The sequence below is a fragment of the Protopterus annectens genome, chromosome 4.part0 (genome assembly GCF_019279795.1).
Source record: "Protopterus annectens isolate FY-2018-M chromosome 4.part0, PAN1.0, whole genome shotgun sequence".
NCBI classification, from domain to species: domain Eukaryota; kingdom Metazoa; phylum Chordata; order Ceratodontiformes; family Protopteridae; genus Protopterus; species Protopterus annectens.
Window position 1 is genome coordinate 512,129,690 of NC_056733.1, and position 17,439 is coordinate 512,147,128.

Here is a 17,439-nt window from a genome sequence, read left to right on the forward strand (position 1 = left end):
ACCAGAAATGTGATTGATGCTTTATATTCTCACATTTATTCAATAATTTCAGTGTTGCTGGCCTTCTTCCTGTTCATCTCCATCTCCATCTCCTAAACCCCAGATTCTGAGACATGTCCAAGGTACTACAGATTGTTCTAGTCAACTCCTGTGCTTTTTTCTCTCTCAAATATTTTCCTTTGGAATATTGGAAAAAATTTTATTAGGTCCATCCTGGAAAATGAGCTATACATTTGGTGTGAGGGTGGCATTCTTTTCCTTGACCATTTTAATATTCTCTAACAGGGTTGCCTTTGCCCAAGGTTTGGGCAACAACTAGTACATCAAATTCAAAAGATTGAAAGAAAAGACTGGATCCAAAATCACATGTGACTAATGCATTACTAGTTCTTGCCAATTTAAAATTATCAGATAGCACATCTTGGAAGTAATTGAGGCTTTTTTTTGTTGTTCTGGTCATATGTCTGCCATTTGCTCAGCACTGTCCTAGGTCCTTGAAGGTTCCTGGCTTCATGCACACCATTGTATTTGTACTTGTTATCAGTGATTTTTTCCTAGGTTCATCTTGGAATAGAAGCTATACATTTGGGGTTGAGATGGCAGTCCTTTCCTGGACCATTTTAATATTTTCTTACAGGGCTGCCCAAGGATTGTAGTGTGCAACAACTAGTTCATCAGATTCAAAAGAATGAAAGAAAAGTCTGGATCAGAAATCGCATGTGACTTGTATTGTCTTGGAAATAATTTAAGCATTTTTGTGGTGTTATGGTCATATGATATTTCTGTCATTTACTTAGTGCTGTCATAGGTCATAGCTGAAACGAAAGCTGATTAACTCCATAGATATGTCTGAGGGTCAGGATGGGATGATGTTTGGAGGGGCATGTCTTGCCCTTTTGGTAAATCTCTCTGCCCTATTCTCACCAGTAAAGGCTCTACTGCTTTTTTTTTGATGGAACTATGAAGTCATATGGACCATTGTCAGTTTAGGTTTTTTTATAACCCTGTTTTTATCTCCTAACTCCTCCTGTTCAGGTAGGTTATACAGCAATAGAATTATTGCAGTGAAACCTATGTTAAGGAAATAAAAACAATTAATAAGTAATCTTGATGGAGTTTCAAAATTTATTAGAAGTCAAAAAGGGTGGGAGACAGAACCAAAGTCAGTAATGTCTCCCCGAATAAATATGTCCAGGTATTTTTATAAGAAAATACAAGTGGAAAAAAAAACAGTGCTATCAGCCCACTGTCAGCATCCAATAAAAAGTTTAGTACTACAATCTGTAAATCTAATTATTCATTAGAACAGTACTAAATATCTAAAATGAAATACATCAATGTTTTAAAAATAGGTTAGTTAAAGCATCCTTCTCCCAACTCAGCAGCACTAACGTTACAATGGTGAAATGTTCTCATGAGAAACTAGAAGGAATGCTGTCTTAAGCAGACTAACTGATGCATTTTAATCCATTCACATGTTCCAGCTATCTAGCTGTTTCAGCAAAATTCATAAACATGGGCAGACTATAATATGTATTTCTGGACATGTACAGTTATGTTGTTTACTGCTCAAAAGAATCTGCTAACATGGTTAAAAATGTAGTCATGCGCACTGACCACATACTCACTTCCTCTTTCTCTGACATGCGCAGATCATTCTACACTCTGTATTTCAACTTTCTTATTTATTTATTATTTTTCCACCACAATTCCCCCTTTGATGCTGTAAAAGCATCATCTTTTAAACATTTTCATTCTCTGGAAATACATTGTCATAATTTTCATATTCTTGACAAACTTTCTGCTTCTTTTACTGGATCTTTAACATACAAATGTTGCAGTAGAGAGACTTTTTTTGCAAGTTTTATTTATAAAAACAAACATAATGAACTTTAAGATAGTTGCTATCCATTCAGAAAATGTCTGTTAACCATGACCATTGTGAACTATCAGCTTTTTTTTAGTGTTTGGTAACTCAGAAATGTTTTGTATTGTGCTCAAATGACTTTGAATTATATGTTCGTTATCAAGAATAAATGAGCAGCATTCAGTTTTGACTAGAGCACCAGAAAACTCTCTCTCATAAATCAAAAATGTTAACATAGTATTAAATACTGTCTTTTCATCTTCATTTTTTAGATAACCTTCATTAGCACATTTAGTAAATGGTGCATTTTTAAAACCACTAATTTGCATGTTTTGTAATGCAGTGGTAGATCGAGATGTAACATATCAGCACATGTAGCACTAATTTTTACATGAATTAACCCAGTGGCTTCAAGTGAAACTATTTAATAACTTAGATATTTTTTTTAATTCTCAGATTGATTTGACAGTCCCATATGCAGGTAGTATTTCTGCTCCAGAAATTACATTGTGAGAAAGTCCTTCATAGTTGTTTGCTCTAAATTAGGATGATGAATCCAAGAAGCATCATTTTCAACTGGATTGTTCACAGTTTGTGTATCTCGTGGAATACAAATTTTATCTTTAGGCAAAACATGTCATGTGGCTGGAAGAACTTTACCCATGTTACAAGTCCCTGACCAATTTGCTGGCAGCCAGGAATAAGCTAAATTGCCACAAATAAAATAATAGTCTTTAAATATAACCATGCCTTTTACTGCAGGTCCACTGTACATTTTTCCAGTAATTCTGCATTTGCTGTGCCCAACTTTCACAGTTCCATTTTTAGCAAATCAAGTATAACTTTTGACAACTACTGAAAGTTTAAGTGTAGCAATTTTACTAAATGTGGTAACATTATGCCAAGAGGATTCTTTGACTATGTGTAGCACAATTTCTGAAAATACTGCCCCCATTTAAGTTTCGGTAGCTGGGACTAGAAACAAGGGAATACCGTTCTCATAAGCAGTAGGAATATGTGTACACACCCAACAGTTGCTAACATTTAAAGTCTTAAAAATTGGTTGTCAGTGTTCTGGTTTCTGTTTGTTTTTTTTAATACTCATTTAAGAAGTTGAACAGTACTTGCAGTTTCAGCAGAGATCCATAAATGCGGGAGCACAAAAAGAATAATCGATGCAATCATTCCAACAACAGTCAGGAGAATATGAAGTTGAAAATGAGTTTTGTTTTATAAATAACTTGCTGTTGTTTTTTCAACAGGTTCCAAAAGAAATGTTATGATTTGACTCCCTTGAGCAGCACTTGGTTGCTTGACTCATTGAAAATATCCTCCTTAGTCATCAGTTCCATTTTTAATCCTACCAATTTTTTGTCTGGTACAGGAGGAAACAAGTTTGTTGATGACAAATCAGCAGCTGGTGGGTTGGTCTCCCTCATCTGGCAGGACAGGTCTGATATTCGAGGCATGAATCCAGGTAGTAGATCTCTTGAGATGAACTGCTGAAGAGGTGGTAGGCAAGACCAGGAAAGGTTCTTTTTATTTTGTCTGGAGGGCATATTGTCTGGAAAATGATGTGACATATACAAAATCACCAGGAGAAATGTGGTGTATGGCTTTTGGTTCAGGCTGTAGATGTGCTGAAGGTACCTGGAAATAATGTGCCTGCAAAACAGAAACAAGATTGTTTATTGGCTACCTGCAGATCAAGATTTGCTGGAAGGGGTGTAGCTGGCATTTTTCATAGGATGACCCATGAGGATTTCATGAAGGGAAACTTTGTCGGTGCACTTATTGTACTCCTTATGCTAAATAAGATTAAAGGTAAAGCATTTGGTCATTTCACTTCTTTGTCTCCTCAGTAAGTTTAGCTGGCTTAAGGTGTGATTCTTTTTACCATTTCTGAAGCTTGAGGTATACACAGGCAGTGGTACTGAATAGTAGTATTTAAAAGTTTACAAATCTGTTGAATAATCTGACTAGTAGTAGTCATTAGTTAATACAGTAGTAATAGTAGTGGGTGCCTTTATCAAACTGAAGTCAGCAGGACACACCAAAACAAGATATAAACTCAGAGAATTTATTTAGAAACATAGTTGCATTGTTCTTGACATTTGTGTATGCTTTAAACCATACAGAGTCAATACCAAAACATATTTAAACCTAGCACATACAAGTAACTATGCAAAATGGCTTAACGAAGCTCAACTGCTACTTAATCCCAAAAAATCTAAACTTTTACTCTTCACAACTAAACCTCTAACTGTAGGCTTTAAAATATTCTTTCAAAACAATACAGAAATTGAAATTGTAAAAACAGCCAAACTACTTGGCATCACAATTGATGACAAGCTATCCTTTGAGAATCATATACTCAGCTCAATCAAAAAGACCCATTTTAAGCTTGGCAAACTCTATAGGCATAAACTCTATTTGGACATCTTAGGTCCTCTAACAAACAACTCTTAACCATAACTAAACCCAACAAAAGAGCTGGACAGTGTCTCTATTCTCATGCCATTGCCAAACTTTGGAATGCACTCCCTCTCTGTCTTAATCAACTAGACTCTTTAAAAACATTTAAATTTGCATTAAAAGAACACTATCTCAATAACCTTGTCTGTTCTTGTAGACATATGATTAAACCACCTTAAGTGTTTTGGCCACTATACACCAAATACTTTTACTAACTTACTTAATTTACACTGTCTTCGTATCCAATCTCTCTTACTTTTTTTATTTCTGTGGCTGAATAAACAAACTCGATTAAACAGTATTCTTACTTATGAGAATATGCAAACAGAAATTTAACACACTGAGTTTATTTTATTGCATTGTATACCTCTATAATATGTATTTGTCTTGTATATCTACTTCAATTTGTATTGTGTAAAAACTGTCTTGACTTTCAAAGTTAAGCTGATGTTATGTAAACATTTCTGTGATTGTATGGAGCTTTTTTCCCCAGGCCTCCACTGAAAATGGGTCTTTGGGCCTAGTGGACTTTCCTGGTCAACAAATGTCAACAAACAGAAATATATTTACACACAACAAGAAGGTTTCTTGATATGCTGTGCAGGGACATGTGCAGTTTTATAAATATTATAAGACAAATAAATATAACAGGTTCTTACCAGGTGCTGCATAACTTCGGAAGTGTAAGGGGCATACCAGTCAGTTAAAAGCTGTTTGAAGACTGGTTTTTTTTTTCGCCAGGTGGAAGGGCAAATGATGAGCCCATGCCAATTGAGGTAGAAGTGCTATTGATGCTACTAATCTTCCATCCTGATAGCACCAAAGTAAGTCCAGGGAACGACAGCAGCCATCTCGGATCTACCTTACCCTTTTGGAGTTGTCAGTTTGAATCTGAAAGGACGAAATCTTTTGCAAAGAAATTTTGCTTTTCTGCACTGTCAGCAAAATCAGTGCGATATGCATTGTACTTAACCACAGGAATACAGTAGGTTAGAAGCAAGGAGTCCAATAAATAGTAACAGATTGATTTTTAGCTAGTTTACCGGCTTCAGTAATACTTTAGTTATTAATTCAGCAATTTGAGCTGAAATTTGTCCATGTAACTGTCCAGTTAGTTAAATCTTATTTTCAGTGCAGACAGAAAAACACTGCTACAAGTAGACCATTTTCTTTCATGATGCATAATCCATCAACAAATGAAATCAGGTCAGGATTCTGTAATGGAGTGTCTTGTAGGTCAGGTCTAGGAAGAAGCAAATGCTTAGTAATTAAAAGGCAGTCGTGCATTTTTTTCCTCATCTGCAGTAGGAATGAGTGAAGCTGGATTAAAAGGAGGGCATCAAACAATCTGCAAAGAAAGGTTATTAAGTAAAGTAAATTCATATTTAAACAGTCTGGAAGCAGAAAGGTACTGAGTTTTACCACAAAAAAAATACTGAGCTTTAATGGTTAACGGTAAGGCACGCACGTAATGTGGAACTGCAACAAAAGTGTTATGACCCAGAGTAAGTGCTGTTGCCATGAGAGTCAGCATGGCAGTTGAGGCTTGGGGAAGGGTGGTCTCCACTGGATTCATCTTAATGCTGTAATATGCCACAGGTCTGAATCCTTCATTATACTTTTGGGCTAGCAGTCCTAATCTTACTTTATTATGCTCACAACAAAACAAATAAAACACTTTAGAGTAATCTGGTAAACCTAGACCAGGAGGATTCAAAAGAAGCTGTTTTAGTTGTATAAAAGCTGTTTCATAATGAGCTTGCCATGGCAAAGGTTCTGTTGCATCCTTTTTCAGTAATTCTAATAAAGGTTTAGTTACGTCTGCATAGTTTGAAATCCATTGTTGTCAATTTCCTGCAAGCCCAAGAAAAGATCTAAGCTGCTTTAAACTAGTGGGTTGAGGTGCAGATGTTCATCGTGTTACACTGCTGCAGTCATTACACTTGGGTTATCCTGCTGTCAGGCGGTCCCGCAGTTGGCCAGAGTTCCAAAGTCTTGGTCCGGCGTCGACTGCTGCCGCTTCTTCCCTGACGTCAGTGCGCCAGGGGTATATAAGATGCAGCTGACGCCATTTTCTTCAGTCTTTCTTGCCGCGCAGTGCCCGAAGCAGAAGCAGTTCGCAAGTGCCAGTCGGCCGACTCCTGAGATTTTCTAAGTCGAATTTCAGATCTGAAGTCTTCAATAAAGCTAAGTACCTCATTGGGGAAACTTTTTTCTTGCCTCAGACCGATGTCAGAAAAAGTTAATAATTGTATTTCTTGTGGGAAGCAAATACCTCATAAGGACTTCCACTCTTACTGTATTCCATGCCTAGGCCCTTATCACGACATCACTAGTTGTTGGTTTTGTGATAGATTCAACAAACGCACTATAAAAAGACGTTTTGATTTTGCTTTGCACTACTTTGGCCGTAGGTTCAATTATACTATGCCTTCGGATCAACCAACGACCTCAATACCGAAAAAACGCAAAGACAAGGATAGAGACAGGCATCCGAGGTCCAAAACTGACGACGAAACCTCTTCCAGGCCAGTCGCCGGTTATCAGTGAGGTGCTTTCGCAGCCCCTGACACCCGCTACCTCAAAGCCACAGGCCGCTTTCGACTCCCACGTGGAGACAACTAGGCCTCTGGAAACTCAAGGTATTGGGCCTACGGAAGCTAAGCCCTCAGATGGGTCCGGAGCCGCTGAGCAGGCATTGGCTTCTGAGGGTGTTTTCAGACCTTCACAACTTACCATTAAAACAACAGCCAAGATGAAGGTACCATAAAAGACAAAGAAACAAATACAGCATTCTCCTGGACAGTCCTCCATGCCTAAGAAACACATGCTTAAAATGGCCGAAGACCTTATTACTCTAATCAGGGGTTCCCATCCCCCTCCTGAGAAAAGGCCTAGGCAGGATACAGACTATGATTCCTCTGATCAGGTTTCCATTTCCTCTGATTCCTCTTCAGACCAGGGATACTCTCTACCCCCCTATGAAGACTCTGATGCTGACGAATCTATCCCTTCAGCCTCTCCTCATGAGAATTACTCTTTTGGGGAAACTTTGCATACCATGAGGGAGCATTTCCATTAGGAAAGTCAGGATTACTCAGAATCCAAGAAAAGGCTCAGGGATTTCCTTTTATTGCCTCAACACAGGCCACTGGCTATTCCGCCTGTGCTAGACATTGTGGATGATGTGTTCTCTGAATCTAGCTTATCTCCTGATTCTTTGCCCCCTGCTCCAGCCAAGCCAGACAGGTATTATAGAGTCCCTGACTCTCACAAGTTTCTTTACAAAAACCCTTCTGCTGATCCAGAAACTATTTCCCAGGGTCCAAAAGAGGTTAAGGCTTCCATTGCAAAAAATCCAGTACCCTCTGACAGAGATTCCTGAGCTTTGGATAGATGGGGGAAGAAAGTATACACTTCTGTAACTTTAGCAGTAAGAGCTTTAAATTGTCAGTTTCACATGCTTAAGTACCAACAATATTTAATGGCTCAGTTAAAACAGAAAATACTTGCAAGTTCAGAAGCTCCTGATTGTAAAGAAATGCAGGATTTATTGCATGCAGTTGAACAGGTGGGAAAACATACTCTGCAATGTGGTTTTGATTCTTTAGAGGCCTCTTGTAGAGCCGCAGTTACAGGTTCTGTGATTCAAAGACATGCTTGGTTAAAAGAACAGAGTTTACCGGATCATGTTACGGCAAAATTATTGGATACTCCTTTACAGCATGATACCTTGTTTGGTGTTAAGGCAGAAGAGATGTTAAAGAAAATGGAGGATAAAGCTAAATCTATGCAAACAGTCAAGGATTTCTTACAGGTACAGCCACCTCGGTTTAGCAGAAATTGGCCAACGAAGAATTGGTCCTTTCCAGTGTCAGACAGATCACAGAGAGGCAGATACAGATGCCTAAGAGGCAGATCTCAACCCCAAGGCTCAAACAGACAACGACAGTGGGGCACCTCAACTCCAAATGGAGGTGAGGACAAGTCTCAACCTTCCAGGAAACATTCACAATGACTTTCCCCTTCGTACGCCAAGCACATCCCTTTTGAAAGCCCCCTTAGGGGGAAAACTAGCACTTTTTTCTCAAAACTGGCAAACAATCACCCAAGACAAATGGGTACTGAATATTGTGACTCAAGGTTACAGGTTCCACTTTCATGCTTTACCAAGGCTAAAAGGAATGCCAGACCTGCCACAAAAACAAATTACAGCCCTAATGGATATGAGAGCTATTCAAAAAGTACCACAACAGGAACAAGGACAAGGATTTTACTTGACTCTTTCTGGTCCCCAGAAAGGACAAGGCCTGGAGGCCCATACTAGACCTTTCAATTCTGAATACTTACCTGGATATTCCAAAATTTAAAATGTTGACATTACAGCAGCTTCTACCCATGCTAGGCAAGAAGGCTTGGCTTGTTACTCTGGACCTCAAAGAGGCATACCTGCATGTCCCTATCAGACAAAATTGCAGAAGATACCTCAGATTCAAAGCTGGTACAATGCACTACCAATTTTCTGCACTGCCCTTTGGCTTATCTACTGCGCCCAACGTCTTCACAAAGTGCCTGGCACCAGTAACTGCATTTTGCAGACAAAAAGGAATTCAAATATATCCATACCTGGACGACTGTCTCATTCAAGCAGAGACAAAGGACATTCTTCTACAGCATCTGGCATTTGTAAAAAGGTTGCTAATTTCTCTAGGGTATGCAGTAAACGAAAAGACGTCAAAACTAGTGCCCTCGCAACAGATTATATTCCTGGGTGCCAGCTTAAATACAATGGTCCAGATGGCTTACCTCACGCCAGACAAACAAGTTCAACTAACTCACTATTTTCAAATACTGGCAAAAAAGTCCAATCTCCCTGCAAGAAAAATTCTGCAGGCCCTGGGATTCATGGCATCCCGCATACTGCTAATACCATATGCCAGATTGCATATGAGGAAATTACAATGGTAACCTAAAAAGTATTTGGACTCAACACTCTCACAGTTTAGAAGCAGTAATACCAATGATTCCCTGCCTACAACAGGAATTTCGATGGTGGGCACAGGTATGTCACCTAAACAAGGGTCAGCCTTTTACCCAACCCACAACCAGGCAAACTCTAACAACAGATGTTTCGGATTACTCCTGGGGAACACATATGGCAGGAAAATGCATTCAGGCAAGTGGACCACAGACAGACACCACAGATGCATCTTCACATCAATCAAAAAGAGATGTTGGCTGTTCAAAATGCCCTAACAGCTTTCAAGGACCTTCTGCATCCAGGACAATTATTACTAAAGACAGACAGCACCACAGTAATGTGGTACATAAACAAGCAAGGGGGCACTCATTCTTATCCCCTATGCAAGCAAGCCATGACCTTGTGGAACACAGCTCTAACATATCAAGTTCACCTGCAAGCACAATTCCTGCCAGGAAAGAAAAATACTCTGGCAGACAATCTAAGCAGAAATATCATGGACCCTCATGAATGGAAATTGAATCCACAAATCTTCAGCATGGTAACGCAAAAATGGGGATGCCCAGACAGATCTTTTTGCCTCCCCACTGAATTGCCAACTACAAAAATTCTGCACAAGGACTTATAACAAACAAGCATGGAAAGTGGATGCTCTTTTGTTCAACTGGAAAAACCTAAAAGTTTATGCCTTCCCGCCACTGCCTCTCCTTTCAAAGGTACTCCTAAAAGCCAGACAAGAAAAACCACAGATGATCCTGATTGCTCCAGACTGGCCACGCCAGCACTGGTACCCTATCTTAAGGAACTTGGCTCAAGGCCCACTATGGATTTTGCCTCAAATTCCACACCTTCTGACTCAACAAAACAATCAGATCCTGCATGGTCAGCTCAAAACCCTAAACCTGGCTGCATGGCAGATACATTAGTCAAACAGGCAACACCTCTCTCTAAAGCTGTTATGTATGTCATTTTAGAAGCCAGGAGGCCGAGCATCAGGAAAGCTTACTCAGAAAAATGGAAGAGATTCTGCGCCTGGAACCAGGCTCAAAGCCTTGACCCTCTTGTTCCAAACATTCCTCAGATTTTACAATACTTAACTGAAATGCTGGACAGAGGCCTATCCTTTTCATCAATTAAGATCCATGCCTCTGCCATTTCAGCATATTACAACTCGGATCCTCCTTTATTCTGTCATCCCTTGCTAAAAACATAAGACTGCCCCGGAGAGCACCAACACCTACTTGGGACCTCAATTTCGTTTTGGAAAAACTGACCCTACCACCTTTTGAGCCAGCCAATACAGCGATCTAAAATTTCTATCAAGGAAAACAGTTCTGCTCCTGGCAGTAACTTCAGCACAAAGAGTCTCAGAGCTACAGGCATTAATGGCAGTGGAACCTTTTATAATTTTTCATCAGGACAGGGTTTCTTTAAGAACAAACCCTACCTTTATGCCAAAGGGGATAACTAGTGTGGCTCTAAAACAAACCATCCATTTCCCAACTTTTTATCCAAACCCCCAGAATAAATGGGAGAAACTTCTGCATTCTTTGGACATACACAGGCAGCTACGCTTCTACTTGGACAAAACAAAAGCTTTCAGGAAAACTGAGCAACTGTTTGTAGCATATGCTGCAGGATCACAGGGCAAGGCTATCTCAAAACAGACCATTTCCAAATGAATAGGACACTGTATACGTTACTTCTACACACAGCATGGAAAATCAGTCACAAATACCATTAGGCCACATTCCACCAGGGCAACAGCCACTTCAACAGCCTTTCTCAGAGGAGTACCTACCAAGGAAATTTTGGAGGCTGCAACTTGGAGTTCAGTGCACACCTTTACCAAGTACTACCACCTGCCTCTCTACTCTAAATCCAGAGCAAGATTTGCCACTGCAGTTCTGCAGGGTCTCATAGCCAATCCTAACTCTTTATAGACCAGCCACCCAACCTTAGCTTTGGGATTCTACCCAAGTGTAATGACTGCAGCAGTGTAACACGATGAACATAGTACAGTTTTGTACCTACCATAAATGTAGATGTTCGAGTGTTCACACTGCTGCAGTCCAGGTTACCCTCCCTCCATCCACTATGAACTAGCTGGACTTATCCATACCTTTCTATCCTATACAACCTTTGTGGTATATTTGCTTGTAACTGAAGTTATTGCTTTTATTTTATATGTATATTTTTCATTAGCAGTATGTATTGCCTACCTGTTGGGGGCACCTGACATCTGGCGCAAGAAAAACTGAAGAAAATGGCGTCGGCTGCATCTTATATACCCCTGGCGCACTGACGTCAGGGAAGAAGCAACAGCAACCGACGCCGGACCAAGACTTTGGAACTCTGGCCGACTGCGGGGACCGCCTGACGGCAGGATAACCCAAGTGTAATGACTGCAGCAGTGTGAACACTCTAACACCTACATTTATGGTAGGTACAAAACTGTACTTTTGTATAGCTGTAATATGAGATGGTAAAATGTGTTGTAATATCAAATGTCCTAAGTACTGGACTTTAGATTTCCACAGCTGAAGTTTAATTTTAAATCCCAGATGCGCCAACATTTGAAGCAAAAATATGGCATCAGTCTGGCAATTGGATGGGGGGGGGTCTATATCATATGAATGAAAGTTCATATAAGTGAATGCTCTAATGAGCGAAAATGCCGGACATTGAGATGCGTGTTGTGAGATCGCAGTACAGTGACGACTGAAGTATTTGCCCTTTCCTCACTGTAGTGCGATCTCGGAGTTGGTATATATATTTAGCGGGGGGGTGCGGCCCCCCACAATATTGTTTTCGATGTCCAGCATTTTTTGCTCATTGAGCATTCGCTCATATGAACTTTCGTTCATATGATATAGACCCGGATAGGGAGGTAGAGCACAGTAACAAATCATTTACATATTGTACCAAGATAGAATTACAAGGGAGTTTAATGTTATCTAACTGTCTCTTCATCTTTTTAGAAAGCAAAGTGGGAAATTTTATATAACCTTGAGGTAGTCATGTCCAAGTGTACTGCTGTCTCTTGTAAGTAAAAGCAAACAGATACTGACTATCAGGATGAATTGGTATAGAGAAGAAAACAGAGGAAATATGTATGTCTGAGAAAGTAGTAGCTGATAGTGGTATACAGCTGAGTACAGTGGCAGGGTTTGGTACCAATGGGAAAATTGGCACTACTAGAGAATTTATTACTCTGAGGTCTTGCATGAATCTATAAGCTTCCTTACCTGTTTTTTTTTACAGGTAAAATCGGGGTATTACATGGACTCTTCATAGGCATTATGATTCCTTGCATCAGTAAGGCTGAAATGACTGGTTTTATTCCAGACTCAATTACAGCAGAGAGAGGGGATACTGACATATGGCTGGGAGAGAGACATTAGATTTTAAAGTTATTTGAATAGGTAGTGGATTTTTAATTAATCCTACATCGTTTTTATGAGTTGTCCAGACATGAGATGGTACAGATTCCAAAAGTTCTAATTTACTATTTTGATGACTGTCAGTAGTTTGGAAAAAAGTAAAGTGCAATTCTTCCTCTAAATTGTATGTGCTTAAGCAGAACTGAATAAGTGGAGATGTGTCAGGAAGATTTAGATACTTGACATTTAGAGTACAGAATATAGTACACCGTAGTTTGCAAAGCAAATCCCGGCCTAAAATATTTAAAGGTGCAGAAATACCAACAAGGAAACCATGCTTTTCAGTTAAGGCTCCTATCTGTATAGAAACATTTTCTGTTTCTTTATATTTTAAAGGGAGTCCTAACACTCTTACACGTTTAATTGGGTACTTGTTAAAGGGAGATTAACTAGTGGCACCTGTATCTATCAAAAATGGGACTTTATTTCATTTACCTTAATATTAACAAAATGACCTTTTTGTTTTGAAGAAATAGCTGTAATATCTGTTCAAGGCCATCGTATGTACTTTTTCGAGGCAGCGGGTTGCCACGGGGTATTCCAGACAGACAGCTGCTGTTTGTCCCCTGGTGAAGCTTGTAATTGAACATGGCCCCTAAGTGTTCTGGCATATTTTGCAGGGTTTATTCTTATTGAAGAAAGGGAATCTAAGATAGTTTGAAAATCCACTGCTGACCATGATTTAGTTTAATTTAGTTTTGCTGTATTGTGTTTTAAACTCCATACTGTTGATGCCATTTTTTCTTCTGATTGTACTTGCCATGCATTAAAAGCTGACCAGCAGATACTTTACCTCTTTCTTTTAATCTCTTTTGCAGATTAGCTAAATGTCATTATCATAGCTTCCTGTAATGGGAAAAACTAGCTTATTGTCATTTTCTTTTAATTTGTTTTACCTTTCTGTATATTTGCAACTCTCCCTGTTGTAGTGATGGAACATATATTTTGCTGGAGTGCCCTGATTTGGTTTTTTTATAGTACTAGATTTTGTTCCCATTTTTAGAGAAATAAGTAGATTTTAGAAAGATCAGATGTTATTCACTTTCACAATAATACCTTTTTGAATTTTATTTGCAGAGAGTCCCACTCTCGTGCCTATAGTCATTCACACAAATGTGCAGCCTTCTTTGTTCTGCAAAACTCACTCTTGTAAGTCTAAAGCTACCTCTTGCAAAGTGAATTTTTGCAAGGAACCCGCTCACATTCCCAGTCATACTCTACAGGTGCAAATTTCTTACTTGCAAAAACCCACTGTAATGCTCAGTAATATCATATTTAATTTGTAAGGAATCCCACTCTCATTCTTTTAGTTAGTATAAAGACAAAGATATAATTAAAGAGAAAAAATCTTACCTTTTCAGGAGCATGTTCTGTAGGGAAAAGAAATGTTGGTTAATTCATACAACAGAAAGTCTGTCAAGACTAATATTGATGCAACTTCATGAATTAATACTATGGAGCAACTAGTAGACAGAAAACTGTCACAGGGCCCAGAGTGTTTATCCACAGTACCACCCCCCGATTTACTTCGAATCGATACGATTTGTCCCAGTACCATTCTGTTAAGGAAATAAAAGAAAAAAATAATTTAATAAATAAACAGTCTTAATAGAGTTTCAAGATTTATTAGAAATCACACATTTGTGGGAGACTGAACCAGAGTCAGTAATGTCTCCCCGAACAAATATATCCAAGTATTTTTATAAGAAAATGAAAATAAGTGTTATCTATCAGCCCACTGCCAGCATCCAATAAAAACTTTTTTACTACTATGATCTGTAAATGTAGTTATTCATTAGAACAGTACTAAATATCTAAAATGAAATATGTTAATGTGCTAAAAATAGGTTAGTTAAAACATCCTTCTCCCAACTTAGCATTAGTAATGTTACAATGGTGAAATGCTCTCATGAGAAACTGGAAGGAATGCAGTCTTAAGCAGACTAGCAGACACATTTTAATCCATTCACATGTTCCAGCTATCTAGCAGTTTCAGCAAAATTCATAAACATATGCAGACCATAATATGTATTTGTGGACATGTGCAGTTATGTTGTTTACTGCTTAAAAGAAGCTGCTGACATGGTTAAAAGTTTATTATACAATTCCTCCCCTAAAACGTGCACGCTGATTGGCCAGCCCAACCAGCGTGCCCATTGTAAATCCCTCAATATACTAACAGAAAAAGGTCCGGTCGCCCGGACTTTTTCCGTTAGTATAAAACACTGTCTCGCTATGTTAAAAGAGTTTAACATAGCGACACAGGTTTAAAAAAAAGCAATGGAGATCTCCGTTGCTTTTTTTAAAGCTGTCTCGCTATGTTAAACTCCTTTAACATAGCGACACAGTAAAGCAACGGAGATCTTGCGATCTCCGTTGCTTTTTTTTTTAAAGCTGTCTCGCTATGTTAAATGGGTTTAACATAGCGAGACAGCTTTAAAATAAGCAACAGAGATATCCTTTGCTTATTTTAAAGCTGTCTCGCTATGTTACTGAGATCTCCGCGAAACAGTGCTTTTGCCCATAGCTCTGATGTACTGCGTAGGCATGCGCAGTACATCAGAACTGCCGCAGAATACCAGACAGCTGCGGAAGGGCAGTAAAGAGGCATTATACAATGCCATTATTTAAGAAAAGTAATTATTTCTTTTCTTAAATAATGTCATTGTGTAATAGCAATAGCCCACTTCTGGGTGTGGGTAATGCTGTATTTACCCACGGTTGGCTTTGTGTGGTCCCTCGGGACCAAACCACGCCAACCATGGGTAAATCCAGCATTACCCACACCCAGGCGTGGGTTATTGCTATAGTCATGCGCACTGACCACATACTCACTTCCTCTTTCTCTGACATGTGCAGATCATTCTACACTCCGTGTCTCAATTTTCATATTTATTTATTATTTTTTTTTCCACCACACCTAATCCACTTCTGGTGATATGCTAAAGTAGTTTGAATTTTGGCCCTCCACCTAGCTGTAAGACACATACACGTCACTGGCAGGATTACCTTAGGCAGTACTTAAAAGATGAATTATCAGTCTTCCATTCCAAGGGAAGAAGATCTGGATTGTAAATGTTTTCTTTTCGTTTTTGATCAGATCCAGAAGTAGTCATTCTCTTTTCCTAGGCCTGAAACACTATTGATGCTTTAAGGAGGTGTGAATGCCTCTGTTTTTTTCCATCTAACTGAAACCTTGGAATGAAATGATTTCATGAACAAACATTTAAAAATTCAGTGTCCAGTAAGTACAAATTCATGCTTCCTGCCTCAACTAATGAATGCCCCCCTTTAATTTGCAGCTTTATTTAGTCATCATTTATGAGATGTTCTCAGCATTCTTAGCTGTATTTTACTTATTGATGTGTAATATTAAAATTTGAAAAAAAATGCATGTTTCATTTTTGTACAATTTGTCCTCAGATGTTCTTACAGTGATAGCAGGTATGCTCAGAAGACCAGCAAGAAATGGACCCTGGAAATGGATGTTGCCCTTGTTCAGTATGTTAACCGTCTTTGTCGACATCTTGCCATCACACCAGCAAGATTACATCCTCATGAGGTCTACTTAGATCCAGCTGATGCTGCAGATCCTAGAGTCTCCTGCCTTTTAAGTAAGTAAAACGTTTTGTTGACATTGTACTGTATAACTGGTGAGTGACTTACTGGTTTTGATTGCTTATCATAATCTGAAAATAACTCAGTAAACTAAAGTATGCATGGCGGTCATTCTGTGTTGAAAGAAATACTTCAGGTGCATTTTTGACAATGATAGCTTGTGAAAAGGATGGCTACCCTTGTGTGTGCTCTGTCTAGAAACGTAATAATCCATTTTCATAACTTGTCTCAGAATTTCTCAACTAGGTTGTGTAAAGTGTGTTTAGGCAATGCTTTATTATAAAAATACATACTATATTGTCTTGAGTTACAGTTCGGCAACATGGCCTCAGGTTTTAATGTAACTACGAGTAATGGGACCTACCAATTTTTCTTCATTATTGAGATAGTTGTTGCAAGTTCCCCGGCAGTTTCTGTAAACAGTTTTGAATAGACAAAGCTAAAGAGTAGACCCAGTCAGTCACCTGAAAGTTAAAGAACTAATAATGTATGTTTTCCTATCTGTCAACCTGCAGACATTGAAAATACAAACAAAGGCCTTTGAAAAGTCTGTACACCCAGATAAAATCTGGGTATCTAATTAGCATAAAATGTGAATACCAAATAGTACATAACTCTTTCTGCTTCCATTAGGAATGTTGGTTACTTCTTAGAAACTCATGCTTAAAAAAGGAGAGAGACTAGAATGATGGAAAATGTAAGCATATTATCATAGAGACAGTGTAAAATCTGCAGACCTTAATGAACTGTGTTGCAAAATTGTTACAGACAATGTCATTTATTTGCCTCAGAAAAAGGATGGTGTGAGATTTGTGTCACCACTAGTATGTTAGTCCTACGGTGTGGTTTTCTGTTTACTGGGCAGCTTCAAAAATTACATATGTTGAGGGGGATTCAGAAAATTGTGTGGAGGAATACGCCTGAAAATAGGGGCTTACCTGCAAGAGTAGGAACATTTGAGATGTCTGATGTATTTATATGTTGCAGTTTGAATTTTTGTTAAGTTGTTCATTATGAATTTTAAGAAAAAGTACTGGTAGTGGAAGGATCATGTA

At 38.8% G+C, this 17,439-nt stretch overlaps 1 protein-coding gene across 2 annotated transcripts in view; it reads left to right on the top strand.

The window, feature by feature from the left end:
* The window catches only part of HECTD4 (HECT domain E3 ubiquitin protein ligase 4), a 5,422,508-nt gene that overhangs the window by 5,073,521 nt on the left and 331,548 nt on the right, over nt 1–17,439 (top strand). For both annotated transcript variants that reach the window (XM_044068422.1, XM_044068423.1), the window contains exon 67: nt 16,190–16,380. In XM_044068422.1, coding sequence (XP_043924357.1) covers nt 16,190–16,380 — 191 coding nt within the window. The remainder of the gene's footprint in view (nt 1–16,189; nt 16,381–17,439) is intronic.